At 40.9% G+C, this 27,657-nt stretch overlaps 1 protein-coding gene and 1 long non-coding RNA gene across 2 annotated transcripts in view; one reads left to right on the forward strand and one right to left on the reverse strand.

Moving 5' to 3' along the window:
- On the reverse strand, positions 1 to 27,466 carry ZNF292 (zinc finger protein 292). The gene is made up of 8 exons (XM_053458595.1): positions 27,220 to 27,466; positions 16,925 to 17,079; positions 13,457 to 13,535; positions 11,228 to 11,363; positions 9,847 to 10,049; positions 9,333 to 9,469; positions 8,667 to 8,808; positions 1 to 7,960 (listed from the first exon to the last, which is right to left on the reverse strand). The coding sequence occupies exons 1-8, from the start codon at positions 27,391 to 27,393 to the stop codon at positions 896 to 898; spliced, it is 8,091 nt and encodes a 2,696-aa protein (XP_053314570.1). The 5' UTR covers positions 27,394 to 27,466; the 3' UTR covers positions 1 to 895.
- LOC128482732 (uncharacterized) overlaps positions 1 to 27,657 on the forward strand; it is a 194,439-nt gene that overhangs the window by 24,793 nt on the left and 141,989 nt on the right. The window lies entirely within an intron of this gene.

The raw sequence follows: 27,657 nt of genomic DNA on the forward strand, positions 1-27,657 counted from the left end.
GAAATAAAATGTGATTTTATTTAAGGCAATACTGGGCTACGTCACAAGTCACCAACTCAAAAAATATACACTTTCACACAACTATCATTTCTCAAGGACATTTACAATGGTTTAGTGTAAAAACAAAACAAAAAAAAAAAGCCCCAAAAATTCACACATGAAAAGTTGTAAGAATGCGATGTATTAAATACCCACTTTACAAAATATATCAGGGAGTAAATTAAACTCGATCATTAACTTAGTCGGCATCCTCATGGTTAATGTCCGTGACACTGGAGGCTCTCAGCACTGTAGGGTGAATCCACATACACGTATTTATTTAAAAACTGCAGATTTTCTTTTAATTCTGGAAATTTTATGTTTCAGAATCGGATTCAAGTATTTAGCAAAAACTTGCAACCCGAGAAAGTTACAATTTTAAAAAGGCGCACATAATTACAAATTAAAATTCAGAATATAAACGTGTCATTTAATTAGACGTAGGCAGCAAATGTGTCAACAGTGTCATTTACAAAAAAAAAATGTTTTATACAAGTTTAAAGGATCCTTTTATACATGAAGCAGTGGACTGGTGAATATACGAAACCACAGACATTACACAAATTGTTATTTGTGGAAAGGACATTTTATCAATAGAAATATTGAGGTTCTGAAATATTTACATAACTGAACAAAATTTCATTCCACAGGTCCCATGGGGATAAATCGGAATGAGAAATTAGCATGACTTGTGTCATGATATATATATATATATATATATATTTATAAATATATTTTCTTCAGCCAGGTTAAGTCACTCTCACAACAACAAATACTAAAAATGCATTTATTTGCATGCTTGTTGTTTTCTATTACACGATAAAAATGTACAGACTTTGAATATACTAGGACCTCTCTACAAGTCAACTTCCTCCTCTGGATAAAAAGTTTGCTCCGTTGTGATGCTAACCAATTCGTTCCGGGGCATTTTGTGTCTCTTAAGAACCACAACAGGTTTCAGTTCGTTCAGCTGTTTTACTACAAGGTCAATATAGTCATTGAATTGGTATTCTAAAACTATTTTTACATTATCGAAGTCTGGGAGGTGGGAAGGATTAGCAAAAATTAAGTAAGTGTCTGTGTCTGTATTTTCCCATGAAAACTCGTCATCAACTGGCAATTGTGTTTTTTTCTCAGCTGGCTGCAGATCTTTCTGTGTTATAGCTTTTACATGATCTCTCGGTGTATGTTTCTTTTCCTTGGCAGCAGATTCCTCAAGGAATTTAAGGAATGAAACTTCAAATCCCATAGGTTTAAATGAACTTAAGTCAAAAACTGGTGGTTCCTCCGAGGCAACAACAGGAGCAATTGCCTCCTCACCACTTAATGTGCTACTTGTTTCAGCAGACAGCGTTTCATCAGAAGTGTCTTTTTTCCGTTTCTTACTCGGGGTGGCATGCTTTTGCCTCCCTGGTCTTTTCAGGTGGCTGGAATGCCTTTGGGGCTCAGACTGGCAAGAACTTGTCTCCTGACAGTCACTGCCTTCAAAGGATGAAGTCCTTGATTGACTCTCTGAACCTGTACTGTCTTCATTACTTAACTTTGCAATAAACAGCTCAGCAAGTTCATCCATCTCATCCTTTTCTGTTTCGCTCTGCTGAGAAGTTAAGATACTGGATTCATCACTGCTTTCAACCGCATTCGTAGGAGGTTTTATTTGTGGTTGGACAGCCTCTTCCTGGACTTCATCTTTCGTACTTTCTCCTAACGACTGGAGGTCCGGAGGTCCAGTTTGAGGTACGTGGCGTCCTCGCCTTTTGCACACAATCAGAGCTTTTCTATGCCGCAAAATGAATGCTCTTGTTACTTTGTGGGATTTATAGTGTCTTATAACGTTGTTTTCACTACCTACAACAGACTTGCATCCACGGACCATACAAGGATACTGTTTTGGTTGGTTACCAGTGCATTCTGCCAGTGCAGTTTCCTTAGACTTTAATGAATAAGTATGCCGCCCATATTTCAGTGACAATGGACCTACTTTTGATTGCCCTTTTCCAGCTTTAGCATCTTTTACTATGCCACTTCCTTTGATCCTCTTTGCTTTTGGAACCTGAATCCCTTCAACGTCACCCTTTGGTTTAGGCACTCTGGGTTTCTCTCTTGAATTTTTTTCCTCTAGACACTCTTGGTCACTAAGACTAATTTTTCTCGGCCTAAGAAGATGCTCCTTATGCTTGTCGTTGTGCTTGTGAAATATGTGCCTTAGCAAATTAGACCTTGTTGCATAAACTCGGTCACAGCCTTCACAGTCACATTTATAGGTCTCATCATCATCCAGTTTGATTGGTTTCCTTTTTATCTCATGAGTTTCCTCAAGATGCTCAATGTAACCCGAGCAAGTTGTAAAAACACAGGAGCACTGTTGCTGGTCACACTTAAACTGTCCAACATGTATGAAAGAAATGGCATTCTCTATTTCCTCAGCATTCATCTCATGATGATTCACATAGTGCAGTATGAGACTGGCAACCTCTTGAAATATTCTAGAACAGTCAGTTTCCATGCATCTGAACTCTCTCAGTACGAGACCATTTTCACAACCTTCACGCTCATTCACAACATCCTCTTCTAGTGAGAACTTTGACATGTCTGACTTGTGGACGGCTTGGTAATGAAGAATTAAGTTTTGCTGTATGGTAAATGCTGCAGTACAGCCTTGATGAACACACTGGTAGGGTCTAAATGAATTTACCCCATGGTGCGGATTACCAGTGTTCTGAATGTTAATTGTACAATTTAGCTCAGCTTCTTTTCGTTTCTTCTTTATCTTCTTTATTTTTGTGTTTAAACTATTTGTTATTGATAACTCTGGAGCAGGCAACACGATTGGTGTTATTTGTTCTTGTGTTTTAGGAGCTTCAACAATTTCTTGGGTAACTTTGATTTGGTATGGTTCTGGGTTTGTATCGATTACCACAGGTGGAGTCACATTCAATTCTGGGTGTTTTTCAATTTCAGTCATTTTGGGTGACATTTCCTGAACTGGGACCGTCATGCTTTCATTAACAGGCTTCTTACCATAGGGTCTTTTTATTTTTAGCTTTACCAATTGCTCTGATGTGAAATGATGCATTGTTTGACAGTGCGCTCTTAAATTAGAATTTCTGGTAAATGTTTTTGTACATGAAGGCACCACACATCTGAAAGGAGCAAACTTCAGCTGATGCTTCTTAATTTCCATTAACCTCTCTTGTGTATAGTCATGCACCTTAGCATAATGTTTAAACAAAGCATCCTTTGTCATTGCACAGTAAGTACAACCATTCTCTTGGCAAATGAAAGGCTTTGCAGTACATTTATCTATCAGTGGTTTTAAACCCCCATCTTCTTCTTCCTGGGAAACACACAGACTTGGATTTGGTACAATTACACTGGAGGTCTGAAGCAATGGATCAACAGGACTTTCGGCGTCTGGATCGCCTCCTGGACCTTCAGGGAGGTAATTATCCACCAACTGAAGTTTCTGTACTAAATCCATTATTTCTAACACTTGTGTATCATGCTTTGCATTAGTTTCTTGTGTTGGAGAATTAGAACAAACTGGAATATTACATGGACTATTGGCCGAGATCATGTTTTGTGAGACATCTGGTATGTCCTCAACATCGTCATCGAGAGTATTTTGACAGGGTGGAAAAGTGGTGCACATATCTCGGATGCTGCCATTAACAGACAATGATGGAACCCCAGCTGGCACGTTGTCAAATCTTTTTCCCAGAAGGCCTAATTGTTCTTCTCCTTTGCTCTCAGTAGTACAGTGTGGCACGACTACTGTCTCGCTTTTCTCTGGCTCTGCACTAAATGGAGATAATGTTTGGACATCAGAAGTGGCCCTCAGGCTTTCATTAACGTAAGACATGAACAATTGTTTATCTGCATTGTTTAAGTGTTTTGCAATATTTTCCAGAAGTTCAGATCCATAAGCCAATAAATTTGGTTGTGCTGCATTAGGCCCCTGCTCATTTCCTCCAATTATTGGTGGCAGGTTCGATATTGCTGCCAAGATATTTTTTACCATCTCATGTGAAGCACTTTCGGTAGGAGAGTCTGTATTTTTCTTTTTTTTCTTGGATGAATTGCCTTTTTTCTTGGGGGAGGTCAAACATGAACTCTGAGGGCCACTTATGACAGACACTCTAGAACTGCTTACAGGAGTAGATATGCAATGGTTCTCCTCTTCAGACTTTATTACTGAATTTGAACATAAACCGTTTTCCTCTTTCTTCAGGCAACGTTCTTGAGTATCAGCAGTTAAATTACCACTATGCACATTAGAGTTCAATACTTTGCTGTTAGCGTCTTCATTGCTTAAGGTTTGTGAAATATGAGGTGTGACCATAGCTGACAAGTTAGGGACAGAAGCTGCGTCACTGCCAGTCCTGAAGCTCTCTGAAGACACATTAATACGAGCTGGAATGGTGTCCACAGCTTTTAGAGTGGCTAACTCTTGCAATGTAGATGCATCCTTACTTCCATATGGAATGAAATCATGGGGATTGGGTTGTACAAGTCCACTTTGTAAAAACGGAGGAGCCTCATTACCAAGCGCGACTGATTGAAGGAAAGGCTCAGTTTTAAGAGTCATTTCAGGGTTGAAAGTCTGTGGGGGTGGTGGTAAAGACTGTTTGGGACTAGAGGTAAGAATCATGTTAGCCAAAACAGAGGGCTGACCATCTACCAGGGGGGCATGTGAAACATCATATTCATTATGGGGTTTGCAAACACTTCTTTTAGACAAATGGCCACCAAGTGATCTTGGGTTTGTGAAGACTCTAAAACATCTGCTACATATAAATTTACCATCTCTGATAATTGCAGGACATTTTGCTCTAGCACTGTGCTTTGGCTTTCTCTCTTTGTTTCTTGTAGTCCTTGTAGTGCTGTTTTCTGCAGAATTTGAAAGCATGCTAGATGACTTCTCCAAATTAAAGCTCGTGTCTATGTCTGTACTGCTCTCAACCTGTTTAGCAAATGATGTTTCTGCATCAGCTTCTTTAAGGAATACTGAATTGGCAGCATCAGCCCCTGCCAGAACGGTGTCGTGATCGGCATGATTTCCCAATTGAGAAAACATTGTGCTACCACTCAGAGAAGACAAGACTGGCAAAGGATCGTTTTCAGTTGGAATTGGCAGAAATGGGTCTGAACCGTTTTCAAATTTTAAAGGTAAAACAACCTTTGCCAAGTCCTCCAGTTGTGATGTCAAGGCTGCATTAGTCAAGGTACCAACCTCAGAGCTTAGTAGACTGTCTGCAACATTTTTGGACAGGCCCTGAGTTATGATACTATCTACTGCTGAGCTAAGCACTGGATTCACCAAGTTTTCAAGGTGTGTTGGAAAAACTGTATTTGGGCTGTGCTGTAACGGATTACAAAACGTAGGATTTGTGGCATTTTGGACTGGTGATTGGAAACCACCATTACCAGTAGTATCGTCATCAGACAATATTTGATACGTCCTTTCCTCAAACAGTGTCTGTGCTGAGCTTCCAGCCTTTAGTTTTTTCCTGTTTTTTCTCTCCATTTTAAAGTCTGCATAGTGATCTGGATGGGCTGTTTTCATGTGTTTGCCAATGCTCTGGACAGAGTTGTAGACCCGAGTACACCCTTCCACATTGCACTTGAATCTCTGGCAGGGTACCGGACATGCCACCAGAGGAGTTACAGCTGCATTATTGGCAACAGGAGGTAACACATTAGAAAGCAGACTGCTGGTTTCAAGAGACAATGATAATGTAGTTTCAGTTTTGCTACTCTCCTCGTACCCAGGCATTACCAAGTTATTTTCACACAATGGGGGAGCCGGGTTGTCTGCACCAAAGGAGATAATGTTGTTTATGCGTCCTTCATCCACTGTTTTGTTTTCACATGAATTTGTAGAGGTAGCCTGATCTTGGATTGAATCATCTGGACAGCTAGTGTTGCATTCTTGAAAAATGGGAAGACTTTTATCCTGAAAATTAGGTTGTTGCATCTCATTTAGATCTTTTATATTAGATGCTGCAATCGGTTTGTCGCTATTGGAAAAGATGATAGGCGACGGTGATGAAACACTGCTAGAGGATGCTGGAAAATCAGTTGGAGCCAACATGCCATTTTTGGCCACCAGACTCTGACTCAACGTAATCGTGGATAACGATGGGATTAAACTTGGCAGGTTTGTGTTGGGAACTTCAGTAGGAGTGGAAAGATGGTGGTCTAACAAACACGCGGCCTGTTCCACCTCAACAGAAGAAATTGAGTCAGCTTTCACAGTCCTTTCTGTTGGGGATAAGTTGGAATTGTTGGCCAAAGTAGGCTCTGCAACTACACCTAAAGGTTGCGATGTTGAATTATCTTCATTGTCAAAAGAACTCTCTGGTAATGAATTCTCTTCTGTGCCATGTTCACTATCCGCAGCTTTTGGTATCTCGATTAGTCCTGCATTTGTGTTACACTTGCTCTCTTGCAAAGGGGGATCTGCTGCATGTTCAGATAAGTGCTTTTCTAACTGGAGCTGAGAATGATAAATCTTCCCACAACCGTTGTTCTTACAAGTAAATGTGTTATAGTGTTGTGCTTCATGGTCAAACAGCATGTAAGCGGCAGAGAATATTCTGCCACACTTGGGAAACATGCACCGTGCTCTGAAAACTCTGTGCTCCTTTCGGTGTGTCAGAAGGTCTGCGTAGGAGTTAAAACTTGCTTTGCACTTCATTTGTATGCATATATACGGTTGGCTCCCACAGTGCATTTGCAAATGGTCATTTAAATGAGTCAGACTGACAAACTGTCTTCTGCAATATTGGCAGATTACCTTTTTGCTCTGCATCTCAAGAAAGCGCTTTGCTTCCTCGCTGTCTTTGTGACCTTTTACATGTGCAATTAAATTTTTGAAGTATTTAAAACCCTTTTTACAAAACTGTACAGGACAGGGAAATTCATCAACAATTTGCTGTTCCGTTGGTAAACTCGCCGGCTTGTTATCCTTGTCGTCATTGTCATCTGAATTGTCATTATCATTAAACACTATAAAGTCCTCTGAATACAGGCTGTTCTTCTTTATCGGTCGTTCTTGCTTGGAAACGATCACTGGTTTTTTACTCTTACAAGGTGGTGGTTTTTTAGGTAACCTCTGAAGTCTTCTGGCAGATGCCATTGTTGCCAGTCTTTCTTTACAGGATTGCTTTACGTGTAGCGTCACATGCGGAACAAAACTTTCTTTTGAATTATACTCCTTTGCACATATAGGGCAGCTATAAACGCCATCTTTGCAATGCTTTTGCGCATGACGCACTATTCTGTGACCCAAGAATTCTTTGTCACACAGCACGCAGTACTGCATGTAAGCTTGCCAGTTCCTAAATCTTTCAGATATGTATCCACGTTCTCTCAGCTTTTTAATGTTTTTCTTTTTTTGGCTCTCTTCGCTTGCACCTTTGGAATTCGAAGTTCCATCAAAGCCTTCAAGTCCGTTAAGCGGTGGGACTTTGGTAGTTTCGTGGTAGTCATTTGTCTGATCGTATGCTTCATTGTCATTTAGCTCATCTATCGATGATACAATAGATGCCTCCTCCCCCATTAATGCCAGACAGTGGCGCTTCAATGTTTTCCAGTCCCAAAATTCCGGATCAAAAGGCCAACGGGTTTTCAGAACAAGCAAGAGCTCGCAGCGCAGAGAGTTTGGTACCGGAAGACTCTCCTCATCGTATTTTTGGTCAGGCTGATTGTACAGCATTTCAACAGCATAATAGGCATCCACGGTAGGCTCTAGAAGGAACTCTGTAAGCTGGCAAGCTCTCTTCACCTCCAAGTCATCAGGCAATAAGCAGGAAATGGTCTTGCATATCGAGATTTTCACAACAGAGTTTTCACTCGATTCAAGGCGTAGCGCTCGCACACATAACTCAATGCAAGTAGGAAGTCCTGCACCCTCCGCCTAAAATAGAAAGCAAAAATAGCAAGAAAAACATAAATTTTCATATACAGTATTCATTCATGAATTATGCTGTAAATGACAGTGTTGAATAAACATAATATACATAATTATTTATGTAGGATAAGAGAGAATAGGAAAAGGTAATTCACTGCACCCTATACTAGACCGACATACCAAGCGCCTGAACACAAATACTCAACTTTATGGCATTAGCTTTAAAATATATATTAAAAAAAAAACAGGAAAGCTAGCACATTTTTATGCTGAACCGTGTAATGTTTCAACACTCACATATGGGGCTGAAATTATATACTTATGTTTGAATTTGTTTTATATTTCTATGGTGCATCACAACTGAAAAAAAAATCCATTCATATTAGATCTTTCTGAAGTCAGTTGCATATGACCCAATAAGAAACTCTATGTAACTAAAATAATGAATCTGCAGACCAACTCTTATTTCATTACATTGAAACACATTGTAAGCTACCAGTACCTTAATCTGTTATCACTTTATACATATCGGTAATGAAATATTACTCACTCCCTGTGTTTCCTTTTCTAAGTTTTGCTTAATTGCTTGGCGTAATAACAGAACATGATATGCATGTTCAATATATACAACTGCATATGGTGGACTTTAAAGGTGAACTTTGTTTCTGCATTTACAAACTTTAACAGAGTATCAACTACAATTAATGCTTACCTCTGACTGAATGACTTTGATGAGAAAGAAAATGTGGTATACGGTCTTTGTTAACAAAGATAATTGCCGGCATCTTTCTAGGTAGACCTGAATAGAGGGATCCACTCGTCTCTGCAGCTTGCTCCAAAACAGCGTCAGTTCCCTATGAAAATCAAAAGGGAATTGTGTAAAAGGAATATATAAGCCAAAATTGTAGTCTACACCCACAAAATTTACTTTTTATTTTTCTTATAAAAAAAAAAAAGGAACTCTGTTGGCTTAAATTAGAATGACACACATTTTAGTTTAATACTTCTAACTAAATATTTAGTACGACAAGTGGCGATTTTATATTAATCTAAAGACTCTACATGAAGGCCATCTGAACATATTAACACTCTTCACCACCTTTGTTATCAACATCAAGGAAAGGTGAAATTAACCCCTTAATGACAAAGCCCGTACATGTACGGGCTCAAAATGCATTGTTTTCAATAGGTTTTGGGACCGCCCATTGTCCTTAAGGGGTTAATATTCTTGCCAAAGAACAATTTTTTTGTTAAATGTCCATTGCTTTTATTTGTCAATTCCAGTCTGAAAACAGACACTTTCATGTGAAATGACAATGTTGTGCTTGCCTTGATAAAAATATTTTTGCCAGAACACTATGAAAACAAACAAAATTACCATGCACAGTACAGCTCCCCATATTGTAGCTGACGGGACAGAAAGGCAGCACATAATATCAGGGAGGTCTTCTCATCGCCATCAGACTCCAGATTGCAAATCATGTCCAATGCATCCTTACAGTCTACTTTGGCAATCTGCAATAAAAAAATACAAAGGGCAATAAATATCCAGGTAGTAGGCACACCGGTATTTTCTATGTTCTCCATCATCACCCAGTTCCACCCACCATTCCCCTTAATTCCCATTATCACTCACTTTTACATATCCAGTCAAGCTTTGTAGAAATTCAGAATATGGCTACAGGGAGCAGACATATTGCTTTTCTAACCACACATTTGCAAGGTTATTCATATGACAATTGAACTTACTGATATCACACAGGAATCAAAGATTTTGGTCAATATCGTTTTCGAAAAAGAAAAAAATAATGCTATAACAAGTATGTACCAGTTTGTCACTATTGTATGCTCCCTTCTAGTTCTTAAGCATATATACATACGCATCAACTTACTTCCTCTATAAGCTTTATATTTGGTGAGGCAGCACAGAGGCAGGTCAGGTAGATTTGTTTAAAGTTGCCTTTCTTGCACATTTCTGGATGGTCTGAACATAATTTTGCCAGGGATGTTGCAGGCGCCACTTTGCTGAGTTTGAGGAGCCTCTTAATTCGCATCTCCAGTAAGAGTGGACCCTCAGACATAAGAAATCTGTCAACTGTTTGGATAGGGAGGGGAAACACACACAAAACACATGAAGAAGAATGTTAGGGAGACATTACAAGCTATGCTGTACTTTCACGAAATGCATTTTGCTCCATCTTATAATTTCAGAAAAACAACCACAGGCAACAAGCTCCGATTTCCTAGAATCCTTTCTTCCCAGAGTGAGCTGTGATTTCAACTAAACAACCTCATTGTTTTTACATTGTGGGTCCTACCCAAACGAGCTTCTGCTGCAAGACAAAAATCTTGACTTACCCTGTATAATATATCAGTAAGATGTCTTCAAAGTCTCACACTGAACTATGCATCTTGCAGGGCCAACTCAGCCCACTCTTGCAAGAGAAACCTGCCACTGTTTGCTCTTCATCAAAAAGTTACTTTACAGATTAAACCATGCACTGCTTGCAAACTCTCCAATCTGAAAATGTGGCTAAACCCCACCGCATTAACACCTTGAACAATGCATTCCAAAACGAGGGAAACCATCCCCACCACAAAGACCCCACTTCCTATGGTTTTAGTGAGAAGTTTGGGTGTGAGTGACCACTGCAGCAGTCTATCAGAGTTAATATTAGTATAACCAAATTGTAAAGCAATAATTAGCAGGGTACATAACCGACGAAAGGGTACAGGCTAAAGATGAACGATACTCATTAGACATGGTGCAATGTATTGATACAGAGGAAGATGTTACTCATCAGGGTCTAGATTTCATTTTTTTCATTTTCTGGGTCCTAGCAAAGCAAGTAATCCTGTAAGCTTCAAAGTTTAGCGCTGGAACACACGTTATCTAGCATGGTAACATAAGACTTCCGTGAATACGGAAAGCCTGGGTTTTGGCCGTGAGCCTCATATGAAACATAATACTCTATGACCAAATAAAAGGAAAACCTTGGCATTCTGCTTATTTATCAAGCAATTATTTTAATGAAAGTGTCTAACAGATATTTTAGGGGGGGAGCTATTAACATATCATAAAGGTGAAGTAGTTGGGAATATGGCCAAAACAAGATATTAGACTGAATGGACATGAATGCCCAAAAGATCAAGCATTCGGCCTGGACTTGTAAAAGCACATAGGTACAGCTAACAATGTCCTTTACACTGAAATAATGCATTTACTCATGCACAACGGAAAGAAAGTTTTAATGCAGAATGCACAGTGCTCACCTAAGAGAGGATTCTGCACTTCATGGTTGAGTATTCTTTGTAGGTCTGTATCTTTCCAAACACCAGCTTCTCGAGAAATGTTGTGCAAGAGAGAGAGCTCATAGCTGCCGTTTTCAGCCAACTTGGTATGGGCAGCCTTTATGAAGAACACCAAAAGGAGGCAAATTACAGTTAGCGTCACATAATAAAATGCTCACCTAATCAAAGATAAGCAATACGTATAATGCATTTTGCAGAACATTGCAATCTCGGGTTCTCTATACCAAGTAACTTTTCCCAGAGCAAGAATAAGAACCCATGTAGAGACTTATTTACATGAAAAACGCTTGTTAAATAACAGGGACCGTTTGGTGTCCCTTAAAGCCTCATCAACAAAGAATGCATCATACTTTGTACATTTTCATTTATTTTGTGCCACTCTGGCTGCTTCAAGTAGCCTATTACTTGCAGGAAAGTATTCCCACTGAAATCATTGGGAGCACTTTCTAAGTTTGTCTAAAGTTGCCTTTATTTTTTTTTTAAAACCATTGCTGGATGGTCTGAACATAATTTTGCCAAGGATGTTGCAGGTGCCACAATGCAGTGAAGTACAAGCAGATACTTATCCATCATGCAATACCACGGGGGACGCATCTCATTGGCCCCAAATGTATTCTGCAGCCTAACAACCACTTCAAGTAATCTACTGTGTAAAGAACAAGGAGTCCTGGAAGCATGGGTTTGGCCTCCACAAAGTCCTGATCTCAACACCTCCACGTCTGTCTGAAATTACATGAAGAGAAAGACGCAACCGAGGGTGCCTAAATCCTCGGAATAACTGGTTAGTTCTCCAAGATGTTTGGAACAACCTAGCTGCTGAGTTCCTTAAAGTGTACATATAATTGGTGCTGCTTTAATGGCAAAGGGTGGTCACACCAGATATTGATTTGATTTAGATTTTTCTTCTGTTCACTCACTTTGCATTTTGTTCAATAACATTTTACATTTTTTGAAAGCATTCTTGTGTTACACCATTTTTTCACAACTGCCTAAAACATTTGCACAATACTGTATACACACACATATACTATATGACCAAAAGCGTGTGGAGACCTGACCATCACACCTATATGAGCTTCTTGGACATCCTGTTTCTAAACAATGGCCATCAAGCGCCTCTTGAATAGGGCTTTTTATATAAATAAAATATTAAAATGTTTTACCTACAATTGAGTCATTTAAAGGCCTCAGTCTGACAATCTAATCTATGTTCGGCAATAGCAATACTCCACATCCCTACATATTATACATCGCTTAAGGGGCTTGGAGTTAATGATTTTTTAAATATAAATAGGTTTTTTTACATTGTTTAAATAAAATCAACCCCCCCCCCCCACTGTTCCCAGAACAGTATGGATTGAGATCCCTTTGTGATTTGTGGATAAACATTAATTGGCCTTTTTGGCACAGATTTTAAGCATGTATGGGTATGTCCTAAGGGGTGTGAATGGGTTTGCAGCCTATAACAGCCTCCACACTCTTCTGGGAAGGCTGTTATAGGCTTCACAAGATTTTAGAGTGTGTCTGTAGGAATTTGTGCCCATTCGATGGGAAGATGTGTGATTCATTACCAGAAAACACATTTCCACTGCCCCAGATTTACTCAAGCCAACACTTGGACTAGCGCATAGTGATCTTTGGCTTGTGTGCAGCTGCTCGTCAACGGGAATGCATTTCATGAAGCTCCTAACACAGCGCTTGTGCTGATGTTTCGAGTGGCAGTGTGGAACTCAGTAGTGAGTGATGCTACAGGACAGACGAGTTTTACAAGCTAAATGTAAACAGTCCAAGAAAAAGATTTTTACGAGTTTCAGCACTTGGCGGCCCTGCTCTGTGAGTGCACGTGGTCTAACGCTTTGCGGCTGAGCCGTTACTCCTAGAGGTTTCCGCTTCAAAATAATAGTACCTAGTGTCCTGGGGCAGATCTAGCAGGGCAGACATTTTAAAGATGTTTAAAATCACTGTGCTCTTCAGTACAACCCATTCTACTCCCAAAGTTTGTCTATGGAGATGGCATGCCTATGTACTTGATTTTATACACCTGTTAGCAATGGGTGAAGCCAAACATCTAAACTCCATAATTAGGAGGGATGTCCACATCCTTTTGGCCCTATAGTGCACACAAAAACTAAGGCATCACAGATCCTCAAAAACTTAAAATTTTAAACAAGAACCACCAAGGCAGCTTACCTGAATAGTATACTGAAATTTCTCCCAACGATCAACAGGTAGCTCATGTGGTAAACATAACAAAAGTTCAACACAGCTTCTGCAAGATGAAAAAGAGGAAAATGTCAAATCAGTTTTTGGAAGAATTGAAAAATAAAGTTATGTTAGATCAACTGGAAGATTTATATGAAGGAATAGGTTAACAGCCTGGTCATCCATACATGAACTTAAATCTGGTCCAGACTACTATGCCCCATAACCCTTATCCAACATCAGCGGCAACGAATCATCGAAACTGCAGCATCACTTCCACATTACACAAGAAAGTCTACAAAATGTCACTAAAATTATAATGAGTAACAATTTAAACCAAACAAAAACTCTAGGCTTATTTTTCAAATGTAAAAAAATAAAAATGAAAATAACATTGCAAATTGTTCACCATGGCAGCAAGGAGAAGGTGGTCAAAGTACATACCAAGTTTAAAGTAGACATCAAGCTTTGATTTCATTTCCATACTCTCTAGGGCTGCAACAACTAATCGATAAAATCGATAATAATCGATAATGAAATTCGTTGGCAACGAATTTCATTATCGATTAGTTGAATCGATTATTATCGATTATAAAATGAGGGTTTTTTCAGAGCAAACGCTCTGAAAAATCCCCCTCATTATATAATCCGTTTAGTCTGACTCACCGTCTCACAGCAGCAGCTCCTACTTACTCCCCCTCCCTGTAATCACTGTGACAACTGGCCCCGCCCCTTCCTTCTCCAGGCCAGAACCACATGGCTGTGACACTCATCTAACTGTAAGTATATGTATATGTGTATATATATATATATGTATATGTGTATATGTATATATATGTATATATATATATATATATATATATAATGTGTGTGTGTGTGTATATATATATATATATATATATATATATATATATATATAATGTGTGTGTGTATATATATATATATATATATATATATATATATATATATATATATATATATATATATATATATAGTGTATATATGTATGTAATATATATATATTTGGGCTACTGAAAGTTAGGGGAGGTGGGGGTTAATTTAGGGGCAGTTATGGTTAGTGGGGTGTTTATGGTTAATTTAGGGGCAGTTATGGTTAATTGGGTGTTTAGGGTTAATTTAGGGGCAGTTATGTTAATAGGGTGTTTAGGGTTAATTTAGGAGCAGCTGTGGTTAATGGGGTGTTTGGGGTTAATTTGAGGCAGTTGTGGTTAATGGTGTGTTTAGGGTTAATTTAGGGGATGCTGTGGTTGATGGGGTCTTTAGGGTTAATTTAGGGGATGCTGTGGTTAAGGGGGTGTTAAGGGTTAATTTAGGGGCAGTTATGGTTAATGGGGAGTTTAGGGTTAATTTAGGGGAATCTAAATCCTGGGGGCAGTGAAGTGACAAATCTGGGGGTATAAGGCATATACAGTATATAAGGCATATGTGGGGAGGGCAGTGTGGCATGTCTGGGGAGGACGGAGTGGTGTATCAGGGTGTATAAGGCATATCTGGGGGTAGAGAAGTGGCATGTCTGGGAGGCAGGGTGGCATGTCTGGGGAGGATGGAGTGGGGTATCAGGGGATATAAGGCGTATCAGGCACAGTGGCAGATGTGGGAGGCAGCGTGGAGTGGCAGATGTGGGAGGCAGCGTGGAGTGGCAGATGTGGGAGGCAGCATGGCGTGGCATATGTGGGGAGGGCAGGGTGGCATGTCTGGGGAGGATGGAGTGGTGTTTCAGGGGGTATAAGGCGTATCAGGCACAGTGGCAGATGTGGGGGGTAGAGTGGAGTGGCAGATGTGGGAGGCAGCGTGGAGTGGCATATGTGGGAGGCAGCGTGGAGTGGCATATGTGGGAGGCAGCGTGGTGTGGTATATGTGGGAGGCAGCGTGGTGTGGTATATGTGGGAGGCAGCGTGGCATATGCGGGGGGGCAGCATGGCATGTCTGGGAGGCAGCGTAGCAAGCCTGGGCTCAAATGTGCATATATTGGGGGGCTGGTTGGGAAATAAAGACAAGAAATGTATTATCAAAGTTTTTTTATTCTGCTGTTTGTATTTAACATCATTTGTTTAGTAAATTATACTAAATAAATGAAAAATTTACATTTTTTTTATCCGATTAATCGAAAAAATAATCGGCCAACTAATCGATTATTAAAATAATCGTTAGTTGCAGCCCTAATACTCTCATATATTGCACTGACATATAGCGAAGAGCAGCTAACCATGCATATCTGAACATTCCCAACGTCATTTCTTTGTTTGTCCAAACAAAAGGTATTCTAAAGAGGCCCGTGCGATTTAAATTGTCTCCATAGAAACAATATTTTTGTGGCCTTCTCATCAGTGGGAGCTGCCGACATAACAGTGTTTGAATACACTGGCTTAAGTCACACTGGCTATGATCACTGTTTCATGTGACATTCTATGTTGCAACAATCCCTAAGGGGCGTTGTTTATATGAAAGCATGGAGGCCCGTTTTGTGTCATCAGGTAAAATAAACCTTTTCTGGAATGCTGTAACCTACTTGATACACTTAACTTGGTGTATAACATTATAAAACCTCTTTTTTTGCATGGAGTTACAGCAGCCAATCACACACCTTCTACATGAACGTGATTTTGCTGGTGTCAATGTGATTGGCTGTTTAACTACAGACTGCCTGTTCCAGTTTCCACACAGTAAAACAGACAGCAACACGCATTAAAAAATAAATAAATAATTTTGGGGACTAGACTGTTTTGAAGATATACCGTATTGACTCGATTATAGGCCGCAACCTAAAAGTTAGGTGCTTTTTTAAAGAAAAAATTAGATTTTTTTTTTAAAAAAATACACGTTAGTGGAATGGTAAAACAGTATTCTACCAAACATACTGTATTTTAACATTTTTGGTATCTATTATGCTGTTAGTCAACATATGTTACACACAAACAGAAAACCAATAGCCATTTTAATGCACCTTCCTTTTAGATATGCCCCTCTGCCCCCCCGAGATATGCTGCCACCCTGCCGCCTCCTCCGAGATATGCTGCCCCTCCAGATAAGCAGCCCCCCCTAGACTTACCAATGCAGACTCCGGGGTGTCTAGGGGGGCCAGCGGAGGACATCTGCGCGAAACGTGGGAGATTGTTAAAGCACATCGAGCAGACGTGTCGGCAGCAGGGGTTGGTTACGCGCATAGCCGCAGCCGGTGAATGTCTGCGCGATGCGCTTAGACAACCTCCCGTGCCGGCACTCAGGCCCCCCCGGAAAGTGCTGGCAGGGGAGGCTGTCTTAGCGCATCGCGTAGACATGCACAGTTATATAGCGGGGCCTATATTCGGGCAAATACGGTATATATATATAATTTATAACACTATGAATCAGCGGCTATGCGGTATATAAACAGTAATATCAACAGGCGATACAAACTTAAAAACGGGAAGAATATTTGAAGTGGGTCATACTTACAGAGCTAGTCTCTCTAGCACCAGGGCTACGTTCTCACACTCAGAGGTAAGATACGACCTTGCTTTAGCATAGCTTTGGATTGCCACAGTATACACCTCCAGTAAAGGCAGAGAGTATTCCGATGCCTTCCACTTCTCTGCATATTCAAGGAGAGTCTGTAAAAACAAAGAATATAAAATTACTTTATATAGTTATATGTAGCTATAAACAGGGGAAATATTCTAATGCTAGGCTGGTATTGGTCTTTTTCAATAAACCTAGGATGACTTTAGGTGCTGTCAATTAAATGTTGGAAAACAAAACTGCCATACATAAATGCAAGTATGCAACCACACTTATACACAACATGTAGTCTACCAATGGCAATACAGTAACAATGAACAAATACATAATACTGCAGAAGCCAAAATAAAGGGTACTCACTGTCACAATCTATATTTCCGATTAGCCTAAATATTGCTTGCTAATTGGTGACTAGACATACGAAAATATGCGTACGTGTCCCATTATCAGCATGTTAAAGAAAGGACCGTGGCACAGACACATTCATTGACACGTAAAGGTAACCAGCGGAGCACCAAAGTTACATTCAAACTATATTAGATATCCCAAATACTGACTAAGGCAGGTAGTATAAGAAGTACAGCGCAACTGTCACAAGAGTAACTACTAAAGAAAACCCAGCTTTTGATACACACTTTACAGCCATAAACATTAGGCTACTCTTGCTTGGGTGTCATAAACATCACATGATCTTGATGGCAAGCAGATTCAAGGTGTATGTGGAACACTACGGTACTACATCTAGATTAGGTGAGCTACAATGTAGGAATTTACGCTTAAAGTATAATGTCCTATACTACCCCACCAATGAAGAACGCATACATAAGTACTTTGTAGTGCTAACCATTAAGGTCTCGTTGGATCCCTTGGAAATCCCGTGAGCCAGTGCTGAAGCTGGCTGAAAGTATACTGTTGGCAAACACTGACAAGCAGGAGGTTCTTTCAGCTGAACGGATCTCCTGCGAGCCAAGTACCTGGGGAAGGAGTGAAATGCATTGGGGGAGGGGGGAGATTCTCATAAATGCCTCCATGCATTTGTAGAAAGGAAAAGATTAAAGAAGACACTCAGATCTCATTGTTCTTGGGCGTCTCTGTAACCCGGAATGTTTCTTTCATGTATGTATATGAACCAGAAGGCTCTGGATGATTAAGACTTGCTCACCAAAAGTCAGTATGACAAGGAGTCAGAGGGGTCTATTCACTTAAAAGAGAATTAACAGAAAGGTTGCGCTATGTATTGTAACGACTATGTATAATGCATAGCTAAATTAGCTAGATTATCTTTACATGTTATATTATGTATTAAACAGGGCCAGTTCAGGTCTCCAAACAGAAGAAGCCTGTCAGTGTTGGCTCTTCATAACGACTAGCGAAGTGACAGTGAAAACTCTCCCGTCAACTGTCTTTTTAGTGAATAAACCTCTACCAGAGCATTTATGGTAGATTATACACATGACAAACTGAAAAGCCCTGCGCTATTGGTGCAGGGCAGCATGTGGTTGTACGGTTAGGATCGGGTTAACTAAATTAGCTTTAGCGCCATAACAGTTAGAAAATTCTGGTCGCGCTCGCTCTGCCCATTTTTTGCCCGTGCCCAAGGCAAACTGTTGACTGACTGCACTGACTTTTGAGTCTAATGAGCAGTGGAAAACAGGAGAGCCACGGGTGGCTGTTGCTTTTATTGGGGTGAAAGTTACCCTCCTAATAAAAAGGGGTGGACTGGCTGAATAGGTAGTTGGTCTTCTGGCTTACAAGGCGGTTGGCTGGTTTTGGTGATCTGGGTGTGGACCAGATGCCTTTGAAATGTTGAGGGTTTGTAAATTTGGTTATCCTGGCTATTGTGCAAATTTGAAGACCATGGCCTGTTTTCATCACGTTTTTGTATTTTTATGTAACTTAGAACCACATGACAGTTGTCTATAAACACTGTATCATGTGGAAACCAGAATCTGGAAGGCCTCCAAAAACCACATTGTGTTCAACATATCCATGTAGGAAGGCACTATAGAGGTCGGACTAAGCCTTGCTATGGATTTCGGACTTCAGTAAATATAGGAAATGTCAAAGACTGATATCTCAACACCAGAATAACAAAGTAATCTCCCCAAAAATTGCGACAGCAATAGGTAATTCAGAAAGCATTGCAGCAGACATGCTATTATCTGACGGGCAGTGCCAGCTGACTTCCTATTATTGAATGTTTCAATTCTGGCTTTTGCAGAGCCAAGAAGCACAGATAACAAGACCTGTTGAGACTATTAATTCTAACAAGAAAAGGCAAAACACAAGAAAACGGCAGAACTCAAGCAAATTCTGTTGACCAGAACACGTTTCATTTTACTTGCGAGAGTCAAAGCTCAACCTGCCCAATTTATTGTCACGTAAAGATGCGCAGACTTTCAGTTTCCGAGTAGCTTGGAGACATCCTAGGGTGCGAGACGAGCAATTTTCGGTTGTAACAGACTGTTATTTCACTTGCCAATTACCAGGACCGGAAGTGAAATCTGGCACCTGCCGGGGTTAACACAAGGCATGCATGGAGCAATAATCTTATTGCATTCTGCGTAAGATTTAAACAAAATCCCAACTCTCTGAAACTTCCTTTATGGCCGCCATATTGCCTGTGATAAAATGACAGAGGGCATGAAACAAACACGACTGTTATGGTTGAGCGGTCTTCTATCTTAGCAGTTGCACTTTTTTCTTAAACGTACACACACTATTTTTCTTGTGACTGACAGGTTACCACTGTCTTCTTTCCTGAAATGTCATTGTCACGGGTCAGGGTAAGTTCAAACTAGTAATGTTTACACTAGGCTTCTGAATAATACACATTCTCTTTTATTCTATTGTTCCAAAGAAAGCAGGGGCTATTAGACACAGCCACTTTTAAAGACAGTATAGATGTACGTTTCCTATGTCTCCTTGGACGGTGAACAATAACCATGGTGCTTATGAATCCCCCTTCAGGCTTTCAAGATTATTTAACCTGCCTAATAATAATACTTAAGTGTTTACATTAACTACAATACCAGCATATATTATAGATCGATGCATCAAGTGCAGTTACAACTCTCATCTTATCTACAATCTCCCACTCTCATCACAATAGCAGGTACAACAACTGCAACACAAAATATGTATGAACGCTCACGTTATTTCAAAAGAAACCTTCCAACCGGATTTTTAAAGGGAAGGTTTAATGTGTTTGGCACAGCCAATAAAGGTTCCAAAACAAAATAGTAACAGTTATTATAATAGAAAAAATAATCGAGCACTTATCTGACCTACAAGCTGCACACCTGTTGCTGCAGCTGCCCTCCTTCTGCACGCCCAACATTTGTTGTAACTGGCGGTTGCCAATAAGTGGCAGAAGAACGTTCCCATTGAAGTCAACGGAGCACTGAACAGACCCCAGCACAAAGTATTTGCCAAGCCAAACCTGACTGGATATGCGCATACGTCATACAGGGATGGGGCAAAAAAAATATGATAGTTGGATGAAGGCAGCTGCAGCAACAAGACTCTGCTTCTAAAGTACCGTGCCTTTAAGCTGCTTGAGGACAAGCCCAGAAACTCTTCTAAATATATATATATATATAAAAAAATCCTATAGAAAACTATCATTTTAACAATGCAAAAGCCACAAGAACCAAGAATATATATCTACGACAAGCCTTCAAGTCATGTCCCATTGATACTACTTTTATCTAGTTCTCACAAGAATCTCTCTACATATGCATTATTCAAAAGGATAACAGCTACTCGTTTCCTTTAGAGGAGAAAAGGCCCGGAACTAATTATGGAGAAATACAAAATTGTGATCAAAAGACATTCCCAAGGCAGAAAAATCACATTTTAGCCCAAGGATTTAGAATGTAGTCTTATCGCGGCATGCACATAACAAGACCAATTACTGTGAGTGTGCCCCATGTTTTATTTAACTAGAGAAAAAACATCTTGGACACTTATCCAATTGGACAGTGTTGTGGTAGTATTTGTAACCTCTGGCAAGACATACAAAGCCAGTTAAAAAGCAATGGTAAATAAAATAAATTTGAATCACTATTTAGGCATTGAGCCTAAAGACGCTTTACAATAAGCCTTCAAACGTTCATGAGAGAGACCTGAACAACTGTCTGAAGGACAGGATGGCCACATCTCCAATGCATCTCCAGGGTATGAAGAATAGACAAGGAAACATCTTTACATTTATTGCGTAGACAGAATAAGTGCCTCTTCACCACGGAACATTTTGTTTTGAACAGACCTTTTAACTTGATTTCAAACAAAAGAACACTAAACAGGTGATGGTCCCATGCTCCTATATTTATACGTGGAGGGGCAGCCATATTGTGTGTTAAGAAATATTTTGTCCTGAGCATTTTGTAGTGAACTGGCACCATGAAGTGAGCTGTAATTCAGGAGAAAGAAGCACAAGAGACCAATACAATAGAGAGCAGTTTTTTTAAATTAAAATTGCTAATTTGTGCTTCTCGCAGTAAGACACCCCCTGTGCCTGTCTATTATCCATCATATAATACACCACCTGCTTTGGTTTGGTTGCTGCAATAAAAACCCACAGGAGCATAAGTAAAACGCCTATGCAGGGTGCCATAATTGGAGATAATCGCTCTTGCGCATTACCAAGTCAAATGTACAATTAATTATCTACAGTGCATTTTCAGTTCAAATAATGTACACATGACAAAATTAATTTTCAAGACGGCAGGTTGATAAGTAGTTACATCTTTTATTGGTCTAGTATTTATCTGAACGACCAATATTTCACCCCCTGATTTAGTTGGACTTCTATATAGCATTGCACAGTACCTGGTAAATTGTGCTAGTAGGTAATACACTTGGGGAACAACTAAGGAGAAGATGGCTTGTATTAATTATTTTTCTCATTGCTATGAAAGAAACTGTAGACATCACAGAATGTTTATCATAGTTAAATTCATTTATTAAAAACTGCCTACAGCATTATCTAAACCAGAACTACACAAATCTCCTGCACGTGCAAAGGCTACTGTGCTACTAACTGCGGGTCACACAATGTCACCCACCACCCAGGGACTCATAGGAAGGGAAAGCCAGCTGCTGGAGAGGAACCAGCTCTGCATAGAGCTATTTTGTCTGCCCAACAGGTGAAACCCCGGATGCCAGGAAGAAATTCCAGCTTCCATGCTAACATGGTTCCTGAGATTTGTTGAGTCATGATCAGTTTTGGGAAATAATTTTCTGTCCTGAAGTTCTCTGCCTTCTCCTCACTCAACCACTCGTGAGGTGACAATGTAAACAACTAGTGCCAGGGACATCCTGCAGCTTCATCTGTAGATACAGGGCAAGCTCTTCCCGCAGCAGAAGCTAACTGGGGTTGGCCAGAGTTGTGGCTTCAGCTCCTTGACTTCACTATATGTTACAAATTATCCACTCAATGCTTCCTTTACTGAATAGACCCAAACATCAATCTCCTGCTTGTACTGTGGATGTGATAAGTCAGCTGTCACTACATGCGTAACAGACCCACTTAGACACAGTTGTCACAATTGTATATATACATATAGGACGAGGCCCAACTAAATATGGTTTCTTTGCACTTGTAAACACCTTTACATGGGGCTGCGGACAGAACTGCAAAACGTAAAATTTGTGAAAATGACAGATTTGCTTAAAATGGCAATTACAAACATGAGCACATGGCTTTTCAAATTTTCTCCTGCTCTCTGCCACGTCTATTCTCTTTCAAGGTTTGTTTAGCGGTTCACATTAAATTCCTTTCACGAGTGGAGAACAGTGAAGACAAATGTTATTAAGCCTGTGAGCAGGTGCATCTCTACCTAACGTATTGGTTTGTCAGTTCTAGTGTTGTCACACCCTTTGAACGAAAGATTATTATTATTATTAATAGTGATAATGTATACATTGACTCCACTTCTGTAAGTCCCTGGACCTCAAGTGCAAAGGTCTTGATGCTTAACACATTACCTATGGATATTAAAAAAAGAATTTGCTGGGTTCGTTTACATAAAAACTATGGTGCACACAATAACTGAAGGTGTTAAATATGTTTCACACTACAAAATGCTTGAACGGAAGAAATAAGCAGATTTAATACCACATTCTTGCACCATGTTCTAAACAAATGGTAAAAACGTGCTTATGTGATCTAGTTCCTACCCCTGCGGGAAAAGGTGGCAAACCTTCGAATTTCTAACCTATTCCAGTTGTGATCGAGGGCCAGCGAATTTTGCATAACATTTCCGCACACAAGGAAGAAGGCCCAATATTATGAATTCACTTTGTTGTGTGAATTGTGTGAAGTGCTGTGTGAATTCTCTTACGAAAAAGGACAAAGAACAGAACACACTAAGCTGAAGCACCTCTAAGAGTGCCCAAGGGAGGAAAAAGGCTTCTAGGTGCGGCGCAGGGCCGTGGACCGAGACACAAATGCTTATGGGGGAATCCCTTGCGCATTTGCAAGAGGCACAACATGAACACTTACAAGAACTCTGCTATCATATACATTAAAGTACATAGGATAACTAGAGAAGATGGCTCAAAGAGGTTTACAATACCATCTAGTATGCCGCTCTACTTAAAAGGCATCACAAATGTCTCTGGACTATAGCTAACATAGGTGGTGGAACTGATAATGACAGAATGCAAGCTAGATAGCCTCAGTGCATACGGGACTCTTAGCGTATCAACAAACAGGTATGGACATTATAAGCCATTAAAGATGGGAAACCACAGGACACCAGTGGATGCAAGACTCAAAAAGTCAAATGCACCTACATCCACCAAGACTAAACCCTAGTCTACCCATAAACCTGTAAGCGTGCCCAGAATACATTCCACCTATCCGGCATCAAACTGTAGCCACTGCTGAATATTCCATGTCTCCAACCACATTTTTGGAAACTGTGTAAAGTTTAATGTAAACATGTATTATTTACAAAGTCTAAAGTAGTTATGTGCCACAGTCGCCTTATTATAACATGTTTAGTTCCAAGAAAATGTTATTAGCAAAGTATTATTGACATACTTAAATAAACACTCTGTTCAGAGTTTGCTTGTGACTTGTCAAAGGCACCGGTAAGTTCCCGGCCACGTACAAGCTATTAAGGCAGCAGATTGGGTGGCTTTTGGACATCGGCTGCAGGTGCAGACAACAGCTGGAAAGAACTAAGCCTGGCATAACCATCCCATGATCGGCGAAATAAGAACTAAATGCTTTGCCAGCTTTAGCCAGTCAACACATAAAAATGTAACATATGGTCTATACAGTCGTCTACTCCCTTCCAATAAGAGGAGGGGGCAGAGAAAACAACCAAGAGGATCACAGTGATAAATAAATTCAGTGTTTGCGATAAGAAGCCCTGGAAGAAATTAAGATACTCTGTAAAATGTACAGATTGAGTGTGTGTGTACACAGCGGGGTCACATTTGGTTCTGACAACCTAAGCAGCTCCTTCATCCAAATATCCATAAGAATTTCAAATCAATTATTCCAGACAACGTGGGCCTGCTTCAGCAGCTCTATACCTGAAGTGAAGAAACAGATTTTGTAATAACTATTGGTTAATAAGTATTACTTGTAAATCAAGCATGATCATTTAACACTTACTGGACCGATGCTTTTTCATAAACCAACGACCAGAGGTGTGTTTTTTCTTGTCATTTCTACCTTGTTTGTTAAACCGCAATTCCCCCTTTCCATATCTGATAAACCCGCACAAATTATACATTGCTTTGTGCAGGAGAAATAGGACCTTTATTTATTTTTTAAAGACAAAAAAAATTATAATGAAAATAGATTTTTAAAAAATCTACACTAAAATGTGGGTTTTTTCCCCACGCAATTTCGCTTAAAATGTCTTCTATACTGTAGGTGCCACAACTGAAAAATGACCCAATTTATGGTGAACACATTCAGGGCCACATCCATCCTTTACATATTACCCTATACTACTTAAGAGGTATGGGGGTAGTGATTTTTTTTTTTTTAATATATTTGTAGTGTTAGAGCGAAGAGGTACTTAAAAAAATAAAAATTAAAAAAAAGTGTGTACTCGAGTATATATATTTTGCACTGTTCCCATTGAAGTATGGCTCATGATTCCTTTGGGGACCCCTTACACGGTTTTCATGCTGGTGATGTCATGGTGACATCACTGGGCTCCCATGAAATTTTATTTATATTATATTTTTCCCTTTCTTTGACCCCGCTAAGTTTATCTTGCCCTCCAGTGACCTTCCGGTGGATGTCAGCACCGACACCTACCGGAAGGGAATGTCCAATTGTGTGATCGAGTATTCCTTGTTTGACAGCGTACTGGTGCTCTTCCGCTGTTACACATGATCAACGGGGAGAGTCCAGGTCACTGCAAAAACATCAGGACGTCATAAGACACCAAAACAAACATAACGCTACTGGATATGCCGCACTGGCTGCAATGAGCTTCTGCAGTGGTAAAAGATTGCAGTACAATTAGAAGAATGATCTTAGTAGACGTACAGCAGTTAAGAAGTGAAATAAAGCACACATTAGGCTGTACACCTGAAACGGAGCATGCATTTGAGCAGTTAGGATTAAATGTGTGTCCTGGGAGTTGAATTGTTTCCTTATGAGTATAATTTCAGTGTACAATTTTGCATTTTCTGCAAATGTCTAGATTTTAGATGGATGCAATTTGGTGCTAATCAGATTGCCAAATACTATATCCTGCACACCTACCTACCACAAAGGTCTTTTGGCTGGACTTCTTTGTTGCAGAGTACTAGCGAACAACTTCCAGGAAAGCAGTTTAGTTTGCTGAATATAGGAGACAAATGACATGCAATCTAAAGGTTAAAGGTGGCAGAGCGGGCAAAATGATCGCCATTCTCCTCTCTCCAACCTTAGGGAGGCTGCCTGAACCAATTTACCGATGAGCAACTTAACAGGGGAGACAGGAATAACCAAAACAGCGATATGAAGACGCCAAGATAGCTGCTCCCACTGAACCCACACAATGTGTATTTCCATACATGCAATCGCTTGCATATACCATAAGTGTATTTACTGTATTGAACCGTGAAATGCAGACGTCCGACGTGGTAAATAACATTAAGAACACTGAAAGTTTGATGGGGTTACAGATGCTTGTTTATTTGGTTGGGCCTGGCAACAAACAATAAAAGTTGGAGGGTCAGATCGGGCAACAAAGGGAATCTTCTGCGTGAATGGGAGACTGGCCCAGCCAACAAAGAAAGCGGCAATCACTGCAGGGTACAGTAGAGAATAAGGCTGTGTTGTACGCTCATTAAAGATGAAAGCTAATTGATCAAGCCGTCTGCTTACTGGAGACCCTGAAAAACAATGCAAAGCGACATCCTATGTGATAGAGGGGGTTAAGAAATAAGCCCCTTAGTGGCTATGATGCAGCAGCAACTGGATCTAACTTGAATGGAGGAGGAGGAGGCGTGATCAACCCTTCTTACCCCCACAATACTAACCCTCTCTGGAATCAGCACCCACAGACTGCGATCTAATCGCGTGGGAGATCCCACCAGCGACCCCTCCACCGATAACAGAGCGGAAAGCTGCTTCCCACTCAGTAATGTACGGTAACATACATACATACATAGAAAACAACATGCCAGTCTCGTTTCAGACGGGAGGCGGGCAGCTGCAGATTAGAGCGACAGGGGCGTGGAAAGCTATGGTGGATGGTTGCATGACTATTAAAAGCCAAAGAGGAAGAATGGGGCCAGGGAAGGTCATCGCCGTTACCCGGCCGAGCACCAGGCGGGCACGCAACAAAAACGCGCATTTTGCGAAACAAGATCCGTGTAAGGTCACGGACTCCCCACCCCACGCTGATGTCACTCATACTGTCCGCGGTTACTTTAGATCGGAGAGGGGGGGGGTTATCTTTCCGAACTAGGACGCATCAGGTGTAAGGAACGCGATCTGCGGCGCACGGGGATCCCCAGCACTGACTCACCGTGATTAGGACGTGCACGGGGCTGACAGGCCTGCACATGCATGTACCATGTAAATACACAAAGGAGCTGCCATTGATCCCGCCCAGCGAACACACACACCATCATCATCATAACAGCAGCTGGCCTCCACCTCGGCTCTCAGCCATCCCCGAATCCACAGCAAGTGCCAATGCGCCCTCACGAGCGGCTCCCCCCCTCTCTTGGTACCCAACAGCGGCCATATCCATTACACCGACCTGACAGAAGCGCTGGCAGTAGTCGGTCGCAGCCTGCACGGCCTCCTCCCCCTGTTCCTCTTTGCTCTTCCGCAGGCGGCTTTCCAGCTCCTGCAACCTCTCCTCTAAGAGCGGGATCTCGGCGCTAAGGTCCGGGCCAGGGCTGCACTCTTGCTCGCCCTCTCCGTCCGCCATGTTCACATCCTGCTCCGTCTCGTACACACAAACTCTCAGTCACCGCCACTGAGCGTCAGGCAACCACAATGCCACGTTCGGACGTTGTGGCGCGCACGTCACAAATGGGGAGGGTCACGTTACACCCGAGCTGCACGCTCTGATCCCGCAACCGCCAAACCCGGCGATACTCCTACGGGGGAAGCGCTCCGCCGGTATTCGGGATTCCGAGAGCCGCGGCCACGTTATTAACGGCCGGAACCTGTACCGTACGCGCTCACGTCG

This window comes from Spea bombifrons, chromosome 3, assembly GCF_027358695.1.
Source record: "Spea bombifrons isolate aSpeBom1 chromosome 3, aSpeBom1.2.pri, whole genome shotgun sequence".
Classification (NCBI taxonomy): domain Eukaryota; kingdom Metazoa; phylum Chordata; class Amphibia; order Anura; family Pelobatidae; genus Spea; species Spea bombifrons.

What these genes read in the sequence shown, in the direction of transcription:
- ZNF292 (XM_053458595.1), bottom strand. Translation starts at nt 27,393, where the DNA reads ATGGCGGACGGAGAGGGCGAGCAAGAGTGCAGCCCTGGCCCGGACCTT. An exon ending in AATTTCAGTATACTATTCAG is followed by an intron (nt 11,364 to 13,456) that starts GTAAGCTGCCTT and finishes TTCTTCATAAAG; the next exon opens with GCTGCCCATACCAAGTTGGC. An exon ending in TCAAAGTCATTCAGTCAGAG is followed by an intron (nt 7,961 to 8,666) that starts GTAAGCATTAAT and finishes TTTCTATTTTAG; the next exon opens with GCGGAGGGTGCAGGACTTCC.